The 11,122-nt window shown below is 42.5% G+C and overlaps 2 protein-coding genes across 2 annotated transcripts; both read left to right on the top strand.

Annotated features, from left to right (window-relative positions):
• Positions 1 to 3,701: 3,701 nt before the first annotated feature.
• mespba (mesoderm posterior ba) lies at positions 3,702 to 4,627 on the top strand. The gene is made up of 2 exons (XM_054617660.1): positions 3,702 to 4,454; positions 4,574 to 4,627. The coding sequence occupies exons 1-2, from the start codon at positions 3,702 to 3,704 to the stop codon at positions 4,625 to 4,627; spliced, it is 807 nt and encodes a 268-aa protein (XP_054473635.1).
• Positions 4,628 to 9,481: 4,854 nt separating this feature from the next.
• On the top strand, positions 9,482 to 10,385 carry mespaa (mesoderm posterior aa). Its single transcript, XM_054617671.1, has 2 exons — positions 9,482 to 10,174; positions 10,299 to 10,385. Exons 1-2 carry the CDS (start codon positions 9,482 to 9,484, stop codon positions 10,383 to 10,385), a joined length of 780 nt encoding a protein of 259 aa, XP_054473646.1.
• Positions 10,386 to 11,122: the final 737 nt, after the last annotated feature.

Here is an 11,122-nt window from a genome sequence, read left to right on the forward strand (position 1 = left end):
TTTAACATATCTTAAATTTGGATTTTTAGCATTCTAGGTGGTCCAGAATAATATAATATTATCAACATATCCACAAAGTAACACACTCAGCTCCTGCTTACTATTTGCTGTTACAATCATTTTGTTTATTTCAATTATTTATCTAAAGTTGCTCTTTTGAATTTTGTTATGTTCTGCCAATGTCACTCTCTTACAATTAGAGGAAATTTACTGTCCACCCCTGGCTGACCCCTCCAGCTCCAGCTATGTTTCACACCTAAGGTGCAGAATGTATCCCCCTCACATGCCACCTCACTCACTGACACACACACACACACACACACACACACACACACACACACACACACACACACACACACACACACACACACACACACACACACACATACACTGAAGCTTTTAGCAGACCTAATATGACCACACAAGTTTAAGATAAAACTCGTCACAATTTACTTAAATTTGACAGTGCCAAATGTGACGCAGTCCCTGTTCGTACACAGTTATATTCATTGTCTTTATTTTTCTTCATAAGTTTTTATCTTTCTTATAATGCACTTTATCAAGAGTATGAGTTAGAGCAAGAAACAGATCAACTTTTTGTTGATTTGATTGTTTTGGGATCTTAAAGTCCATAATGCCTCATCTTTGCTCATTATTTCAAAAATATAGTCCCTCAATTGGTGTTTGATAATAATGTCATAATGTTAATTTTAGTGGAGGTGAAGGCCATAGTTTTTGATTCAGAAAACTTTTATATCAACTCATACAGTGAGCCCTTGTGTCCTGTATGAGTCCATTTGCATTCAAGTAGCCTTATTATAAAATCTGGAACCATCTTGCTGTCTTGACGTCTGACTGCAGCGTTAACTGAAGCAGCCTGTTCCAACAGATTATTCCTCTGTGGTCGTGCTCTCGTTGTCTCTGCTGTTTGCCGTGGCGCCAACCCGATGTCCCCGCAGAAATCATCAAATTGATGTTGTGTCATTTGATTTTATTCCAAGCCGAGGGAGCGCACTGGAGGTCGTGGTGGGGTTGATGGACTCAGGAGGGCCCAGACAGGTGGCAGGCGGCCCAGCCTCAGAGCCTGCTGTGGGTGTGCCTTTACCCAGAGGTGCCAAACTCCCAGCCAGGCTCCCACAGCCTCACCTTGGTCAGTGGGGGTGGGAGGGACTGGCAGGGTCGCAGTGCGGGTTCAACCTCGGTTCACGCTGCCCTCAGCATGACACAGCGTTCATCTTCCAATTGTTCTCGTGGTGGTATATATTTAATCTTATATTGATTCAGTCATATTTTACACCTCCCCTTACACTGGTTCAACTTAATTTTTCTATCAAATACAAAATAATAATTTCAGGGCTTCAGTGTTCTAGGAAAAGGAACTCGAATGGGCTCCAAGCTGAAGGACACCCTCTATTAACACCACAATAATCTTCATTTAGCAGAGTTTTGTGTTTCATCTTTTTGTATATTAAAAGATACTTAATATATATATAAAATATATATTTTTTTGTCATCTGCATTGCTGCTGACCAGACGGTAAAGCTTTTATACCGAGCCAACCAAAAACGTGCTGGTGTTTCATTAAAACTGAAGCAATAAAAATGATGATGTTACGACAATTTAAAAAGCAACATAGATTGAACTTCCGTTCTAGTTTGACCAACCAAACAACAAAGTTCCATACCTTCCACGTCAAATTATCACAATGTGCTTAGTTCCTGTGCTCCGAAATTGCACTGTTCACTATTTCTGAATTAAAAAAGCATCAATCTTCCCAAATAATTCTGATGCTGTCACCAAAGCCTGGAGAAAAAGAGGGAAAAAGAGGGGACAGAGAGAGGTTAGCAGTATTTCCCAGCATTCCCAGTTCTCACAGCTGAGGTGTGAAGCGACGCCTCTAGACTCATCAGTTCCCAACAGTGTGAAACCATCACACCTCCGCTTTAACTGCATGATACAGGTCATTATGCTTCATTAGATGTATTTACATTTTAAATGTTAGCCTTGTAGGACATAGATGCCTATTGAGAAACACATACAACAGCAGCAGCACCAGCAGAGGAAGCTGCACTTCCAAATTCTAGATAAAAATAAGAAGGATCAGCAATGTCAGCTTGACTTGCCGTGACTATAAAACAATCACGCTGGTGAGAAGTCCTGGGATATAAAGCGAAGGACAGAACACACACATGTCAGGTTCAAGGTCGGCTGAGGTGTGGAGGATGATTGCGAGAGAAGAGAGTTTCAACCGAAAACAATGAGAACCCTCCTGACTTCTGATACATTTCCATGATAACACACTCCTTAACCCCAGCACCACTCATTTCCATGAAGTTCCAGAAGTATTTTGCTCTCAAGAGAGGAAAACAGTGAAAGAAAACTCATTCAGGCAAATATCTACAGTAGTTTATAGCACAGTTAGTTAACCACAGGTCACTCACATACTGTATTTACTATATCTGTCTTTCGAGCTTCAGTGCATATTTTCACTGGCGGAGGAATTACTGAGACTGTTTTATTAAGTAAAAGTAGCAGTACTTTTACAAAGTACCATCCAAAAAAGTACTTTAAAAAAGTATTTTCAATGCTAAATGTCCCAAAAGTATCAAAAGTAAAGTACTCATAATGCAAAATGATCCCTTTTCAGAGTGCTATAATATCATTTGTAACACATTATTAGATTATCATTATTATTTATTAATATGAAAGCATAAGAATTTAATTGTTAGTCGGTCGAGTTAGACTGAAGATAATTTTATTTTAGAAAAACAATACTTCATATTCTAATATAGTTTCATAAATGTATTACAGTATTTGTTTGTATATGTAACATTTTAATCTAAACATCAGATAAATGTCGAAATACATTTTCTTGTACAGGTTCGTTCCCCATATTTAGATCCTGAGATTATGTGCTTGATCCTTGGATTTGTATGCATTGCTTCTGTAGACCTTTATGTATTTGGTGGTAATCACTCTGAAATCCCTATTGAGTTTTTAATCACAGGATTTTATTGGAGACACGTGTGCAAAGCCAAGTGATGTTTATATTTGGTTGGAAACAATACTGGAATATCATCATGTGCTAATATAGGATATGATAAGATTATGTTACTATTAACTCAGCGTAATGGCAGGTAAAATACTACGTAAGGCTTCGTCATACTGTCCAAATAGCTGACCAAAGTCTTTGGTTTCGGTGTTGAAAAGTGAATGCGGGAGAAATGGGATCATTCAAAACAAACCCCATCCCTTAAACATGTGCAAAATACATTGGGGTTGCCGCAGGGACAAAAAAAGCCCAAAAAGCAAAAACTGTTTATTGTTTTGAGCAGGAGTCAAAATTCACACTTCCACTCCTGTAGCTGGATTTTCCCAGACATGGAGGAGAGGGAGAGGTACTGAGACAAGGTCCCAGAGAGGGAGTGTGTGTGTGTGTGTGTGTGTGTGTGTGTGTGTGTGTGTGTGTGTGTGTGTGTGTGTGTGTGTGTGTGTGTGTGTGTGTCTGTGTGTGGGTGTGTGTGTGTTCAGGGGCAGCGGCCTCTGCTGTAGAGACAGTGATGGTTTGTGAGAATCTGCAGAGGTGTCACTTCACACCTCAGAGGCCTGGCCTGGACTTATAAACCAGTGTAACAGAGCTGAGCGGCACTCACAGCCTCCCAGTCTCTCCAGTAAGACCACAGAGTCCCACTCTGCACAACATGGATACCTCCTCGGCCCCTCTGCTCAACTACGGCCTGCAGTACCAGTGGTGCTCCGACTCGGACTTCTCTAGCATCTCCTCCTCGGAGACCCTCTCCCCCGTCCCCTCCATGGACTCAAGCCTCTCTCCTTCATCCTACCAGCAGCTGCAACAGTCCACTCCCAAGGCGGCCAGGACCGGATATACCCAGACCCTCGAGTCCTCGCCCTGCTCCCTGTCCCGACGTGGCAGGAAGTCGGGCCGAGCCAGCCGGATGCGCAGCAAGCAGAGGGAGAGCGCCAGCGAGAAGGAGAAGATGAGGATGCGGGATCTGACCAAGGCCCTGCATCACCTCCGGTCCTACCTCCCACCCTCGGTGGCCCCCGCCGGACAAACCCTGACCAAGATAGAGACCCTCCGGCTCACCATCGGCTACATCTCCTACCTGTCTGACCAGCTGGGCCTCAGCGAGGAGGCGCTGTTCCAGAGGAAGGAACAAGGAGACACCTCGGCCAGCGATGCCTCCTCTCCTGACATCCTCAGCTACTTCCAGCACGGCCCCATGGGAGGACAGGAGGCCCAGCTGCAAGACCAGAGCCTGAACCAGAGCCTGTATCAGGCCCAGTGCCACAACCAGGGCACACTGCTGCACTCTGGGAGCTGTGGTTTTGGAGCGGATCAGTACAGCGTGCAGTACATCGAAGCTCCAATGGGAGACACAAGCATGGACAGCATCCTGCAGTCCCCTCAGGCAACTCAGCCCTGCTGTCAGGTATGTGAAGGTTTAACATTAACTATGAATCTCTACATATACAAATCACACTTTTTGCATCTTTTTTTAATCAAAGTATAATATGCTAATCAAACTTCCTGTTGTTTTTCTTTTTCCAGATGTATGGCAAAGACTTCTGCATGCCGTTGGTTCCCAGAGAGTATTGGGGTTAAACACTCGTCATCGTCATCCAACAACAGACACAAACTACTTCTCTGTCTTTACTGCCTCACTGTGAAACAAGTAATTTATTTGAAATATATATGCTATTCTACAACTTTATTTATTTTGTCCTGTGAAATGCTCCGTGTAAATATTGATATGTCTAACAACTATTTTTATATTTCTTTATACCACTATTTATAATAAAATATTTAAATGTCATGCGTGTCAATGTCATCATTCGAAAGACTGGTTCCCATGATGCAGTTCATTTCACCTGGTGGCTGAATGTAAGGCAGGACCGGGCCCAGGGAAGAGTGCTACAGAGCGCCCTCTACTGGTCATGAAGGCACACTGGCACCTCAGTGACGGAAATATACGAATATCATAAAACTGCCAGCCTCCCTATCAAATGTTTTTTTATTTATCTATTATAATTATGTTACAGTCGTCACTACAAAGGTCATATATCCTTTGTTTTGTCAGGTGTATTAAAGAGAATGGGTTTTTAAAGGCGCGATGATTTATATATTTCTTTGTTTATGTAATGACAATTTGAAAGGGGTCGTTTTCTACCCATAGAGCCTACAGAGAATTATCACCACAATCTGCAGGTCCCTGTCCACTCTACACAGCTTTTTAACTCATCGTTTATCTGTCAAGCCTGCTGCTTTACTAAATTGGTTCTCTCTCATCGCTCTCATGGCATCATTTTTGGACACAGCAGGCAGCTTTTTTAAAGTGAAAAGCTCTAAAAATAACCTGCTTAGTAGCAAACAGCAGACAGACATTGTAAGAGAAGAGCAGATGGACATAGTGGAGAGTTTAGCAGCTAAAGAACCAATATATTTCACTCAGGTAAAGACCAAAAAAACAAAGAGGAAAGAAAGTGAATATTGGACAGAATATGACTGTAGAATGCAACTGTAACAAGACAAAAAAGGTTTTCTCAAGTGTTTTTTCTTTGCACTTGCAGATCATCAGAGACGGTTAATATATTACAATAAAAGGTAACACTATCGATTATAGTACAACTTAGAGGAAGGGAATCATTTAACCTCATAACTCCCACTGACAGAAAAACAAACACAGCATTCACACGGCTCCTTCCTCCTGTTCATACTGGTTATGTAAAGATCTCTTGCTTCCAATGTTACTGATATTTGGGGGGAAACCCACAGTCCTCCTTCCACACAAAATGCCCTCTTTTTGTTAGCACACTTCCACTGCAGCTCAGCAAGGAAACACAGAGAGGGAATTTCACACCATAGAGGTTGTTACTCTGCTTTATTTGATTACCTCAGACTGCTGAAGCCTCATGTTATCTATCTGCACTAAATGAAGACTGTGGATTTCATCATTAATATGGAAATCAATGTTGGAAGGGATCTCTTAATAACCAGTGGGGAACAGGAAGAATAATTCTATCAAGCCAAACATGTTTCATGGTTTATATGGGCCCCTTAAAAACTGTGCTTCGGTTCACCACTTTGTCTCAACAAAGTACATATTTTTTATCAGCTTGTTGCAGTGCAACTCTTCATTAAAGCTACAGCAAGATAAATCAAACCCCAAATAATGTCAAATATCAAATATTCAAGGGGCCTGACAGTGGAGACACATCGCCACAAAGCTCAGCTTGATTCCATCCAGCTACCATCAAGATAAGACAATAAAGTGTATCTTTTCTTAGCGGTCTCCCTCCCTCAATGCCTCCTGTCATCATCTTTACTGTAAATAATGTAAAAAAATGAAAAAAATATATATATATATCCAAACATTCCAGAGGTCCTGTGCATCATTTTATTAACATTTCCCCTTAAACTCAGCCTTAGAATGGGTCTGTTCCACAGAAGACATTCTGACCTGACACACTGTGGCAGGAAAACTCACAAGTGTTGCTGATGACATAAACGATGGCTCCCTGAACTGAGGCAGCTCAATGAAAATCAAACCTCATTGATTCTATCATTTACACCTGTGATTTTTCCTACTTAGACATGACAACGTGTCTTTGTTGGAGAAATAAGCTTAAGAAGACTTTACAATTTGTTTTAACTTAAGATGGATAAAGTTCCCAAAAACACATAAAGACAACAAATACTTTGCATTTTATTAAATAAATTGAAAAGTACCCCATAATGCAGCTGGTTGAAAATAAACTGTATTAAACAACCACATTCATGGTTGTTTTTTTTGCAAGACTGTCTGTGAAAGGTTTGTGTGTATATCAATAATACTCTCCAATATCCAGCAGAGGTGACACATTTAAAAACAGAAAACAATAATTCTACAGCAGATTATGCATGCTATAAATGTCACAGGCAAAATACTAGTATGCCACAGAGACGCTATACATATATGAATGTTACTGGAACTTAAACACCTTAAACATGGGATAATGCAACATTACCAGAGACACAAGCCCCTCCAGAAACATTACGGTAATTCCCTCTCATGGTGTAAAGCACTGAAGCAGACCAGAGCTATCTAGTTTATTTAGTGTGCCTTTGTTAATGTGGCTGAGCAAACACAGAGAGGTCCATGGCACCGCTAAGTCTAGACTTAGATATAAGATCCTCCCTGCTCTCTCCCCCTCTATCTCACCTACAGCCCTAATTACCTGCTAGAGCCAACAGAGAGGGCTTTAATATTCATAGAGAAGCTTCATGGCAGGCAGGAGAATTAGGCCCGAGTGTTTGGTTTGCCACATACATGCAGCTCATCTGATATGCGGCCGGCAAGACCCCAACACAAAGCCTAATATGCCCACTCGGGCCTTTCATCACAGAAGAGCTAATAAACTCTCCGGCCCTGAAAGGGTCGGTGATGAAAGGGTTAGCACCGCCGTGCTGATTATTCGCTCATTACATGTGAGTAAACACTGTCAGAGCTTAATGTGGATTAAGAGAAGACCGATCCTCTCTATCATCAGCCTGGGAGGGCAAGATGAAAAGCTGACAGCTGGGGAACACTCTGCAGAAAAGGTTTACAGCGGGAAATAATATTCAGTTAAAAGTTTATCATTTGAAACAAATAGAATGAAAGATGTTCGTCCCACAAAATATACAGTAATAAAATAAATCTTTAAAATGAACGCAGAAAAATAAATAAAACTGACTGTCTGATCCAATTTGTAAAAGCTTAAAACCTTCAATCAACCAAAGACTAAAGAGCTAGAATTTGTTGTAATGATTGTTATCTAGATATAAGTTTGGTGTCACCTAACACACTCTCCAACACAGGACAAATAACATTTTTTTTTAACTAAACCAGCTCCAGCTAAGTCATTTTAGAAATGTTGGTTTTTAAACTTTTTAACGTTCCGTCTCCACTTTGGATATTTTTCCTAACATCAGATAGTCTATTTTTCTTGCATTACCGAGGTGGCCGGAGAGCTGTGCGAGACCGGTTCACACTTCTCTGCTCATGGGTTTCACCTCTGCTGCAGAGCAGGAGTCAAATGTGACGCGGCGGTTTGTGGGAACGCTGCTGGGGATTGGGATCCAGAGTCGACACCTGTAGGTCAGATTCACAGGAACAGCAGAGAGAATCCTTGCAAAAAATCCCCAAAAAACTTCTCTGCTAAATTTGATTAATTGTGTGAGTAAATGGAAAATGAATGACATTATGTTACATGGAGGCATTAAAAAAATATAAATATACATATATAATAAGAAAATTCTTATTTCTAACAATCCATACCAACAAATAGGTTGAAACGATCTGAAATGAAACCAATACGCAGAAACCTCCAATTTCCCCCTATAACTCAATATGATGTACATGCAGCATATTTGGGGAGAAGAGACGCTATGTGGTAATAACCTTTTAATAATAATAAAAACAAAAGGTATAAAAAGGAATAAAAACAGAGCAGGGAAAATAAATATTTGATAGAACAAAGGTATCTGCTAAATAAAACCGACCTTAACTATTACTGACAATTCTTTCTCTCCAACATCATAATACTTTAATCACCGTGGACATTAACTGGGTTGTTTTTCATTGCTAACATCTGGAAACTAGATCCCACTGGTACCAACCTAGATCCCAACCAGGTCCCACTAAAGGTCTGAAAAAACTCTTCTTTAAGGAAGAGGTGGCCAGGACAGCCAGAGTGGACCTGAACCTAATAAAAGACACAGTTCAGTCCAATCCAGTGTGTTTATTGGTTCTGTACATTCTCCCTTCCCAGAGTTCCCAGGCCAGTGAGGCGGACTGCTGTCCAAACAGGACGAGGTGTAAACTCCTCACACTTCACAGCTGCCCACCGGCACACTTTTGCAGCCTGACCTTGTTGTGGAGGGGGGGGGCACCAGGTCATCAGGGAAAGAAAACGCATGCCATTTAACTTCAATGTCACACGAAAAGAATATTACAAATATGATCGGCCGTATCTGTGTTTCTCTGGAGACCTTGCAGCTCCATGGCTTATTCTTTCATCCAGCCGTGGATTATTGAATATGTTTTGGTAACAGATCATTTATGCTTCCAGCCAACGCTCATGCCACTTATATTAAAAAGATGTCCTCTGGGTTCAGGGACAGACCTGAGACCCAGGTACACTCCTTGGTCAGGTTCCCAGGCTGCAGAAACATGTCGTGTGAACTTGTCTACTTCCGGTCGCACCTTGTCCTGGACCTGGATGTTTCCCATGGGACCCCCCTGGCCCTGGCAGAGGTGTCAGCCCTGCTCCCAAAGCTTCTCAGTGACCGGAGGTGGCTGCCGGAGGTGCAACCTCGCACCTCCCACCACATATATGGGGCAGCCTCCCTGGTCCTCCTCACTGTCCTCTCTGCCTGCCTCACCAGCAACACACTGACTGCTCAGAGAAATCCACGACTACGACCACAACACCAGCCATGGAGGTTTCCTACTGCTCTCCTCTCCAGCTCCAGGACAACTCTTTCCTGTTTGACTGCGAGTCCCTGCTGGACAATACCTATGATCCCCTGGCATACGATCCAGCCTCAGACCCTGGTTACTTCAGCGCAGGCAGCAGCAGCCTGTCTCCCACGTCTTCTGTGGACTCCTTCTGCTTCTCCCCCAATTCCCTCCAGGCCGCCGGAAACGAACCGAACGCCATTGACAATTTCGTCTTCAAAAGCCCAGCAATTCCTCGCATCAACCACGGGACGCCATCTCCTCTTTGCTCCGGATCCTCCACGGCCAAGTCCTCCTCTACAAAGAAATCCAGATCCAGGTATCCGGGGAAGAAGCGTCAGACAGCCAGCGACAGAGAGAAGCTGAGGATGAGGGATCTAACCAAGGCCCTCCAGCACCTCAGGACATACCTGCCTCCCTCGGTGGCTCCGTCCGGGCAGACCCTGACCAAGATCGATACGCTACGCCTCACCATACGCTACATCTCCCACTTGTCAGCTCAACTGGGCCACAGCGAGGAGGTGCTGGAGCAGAGAGCCTCAGGGTTTGGGGAGCAGCCCCAAAACCTCAGCCAGTTCCTGGGTCAGCCAACAGCCAGCTACAGCCATCAAGAACCAGACTGTAACACCATGAGCTCAGCACATCTGTCCTCTCTGCAGCCCTCATATCAGGTATGTTCATTTCATAGTCATTTAGAGCTCCACAGATTTTAAAGCTTTTGAGCTAAAGAGAATTTACTTTACGTTGACCTTGTGTTGAATGAGTTCCTAACCAAAATCTGTCTTCTCTTGTCAGGTTTCAAATGGAGTTTGCTTCACCGGCGAGCAGTTCTGGATGTCACAGCAGCAACTTCAGAACGCTGCCTTCTCTGGACATTGTTGAGGGACACGGACATCAATCCACTATTTTCATTGCAGCAATGACCTCTAACAAATTATATGGACTAAACTTCTCAATTTTGTTATTTTGAACAAAATATATTTGTCCTTTTTTTGCATTTTTCTATACAAAGAACTGTTTATTTATTTATTGAGCTTTCACAATGTCAACAAAATAAAACCTAATTTATCAAAATAACCCTAGAGTTTGTTGTTCTCTTTCTGTGATATATGTGTATATATTTATTTTACATACAAAACAAATGAAATCATGCAGACTTGGTGCTTGGCCTCGGCTTCCTTACATAAACACTGCAGCTGTCAGTGTGACAAAGAGGTGCTAAACAGGGAGCACATCCCCTCTAAAGTCCTTAAGGAAAGACCCCCACTGAGAGAAGTGGCAGCTGAACTGGGACCAGTTAATTGGCACCTTTTTTCAATCCTGTGTAAACATGGCTGGTGGTTGAGACCATGAAACACCGTAAATAAATGGCTCTGGATTCAGCTCAGAAACTCCAAAGCTAATTATTTATTTCACTCCAAGTCTTTATTGTTACTTCCTGTTAGAAAGTGTTTCTCTGCAATGTCCATAGGTGACCCAGAAGTTAATAATATGGGCACATTATGTCTTAGTCATTGAAGATGTATGGCCCACTTTATGAATTGATGAGTTTTGCGCTGTTGCTATGTCAACACTGTGATCTGCAATGTTGTCGAGATGCCTGGAGCAGCTGCACTGAG

This window comes from Anoplopoma fimbria, chromosome 2 (assembly GCF_027596085.1).
Source record: "Anoplopoma fimbria isolate UVic2021 breed Golden Eagle Sablefish chromosome 2, Afim_UVic_2022, whole genome shotgun sequence".
In the NCBI taxonomy this organism is placed as follows: domain Eukaryota; kingdom Metazoa; phylum Chordata; class Actinopteri; order Perciformes; family Anoplopomatidae; genus Anoplopoma; species Anoplopoma fimbria.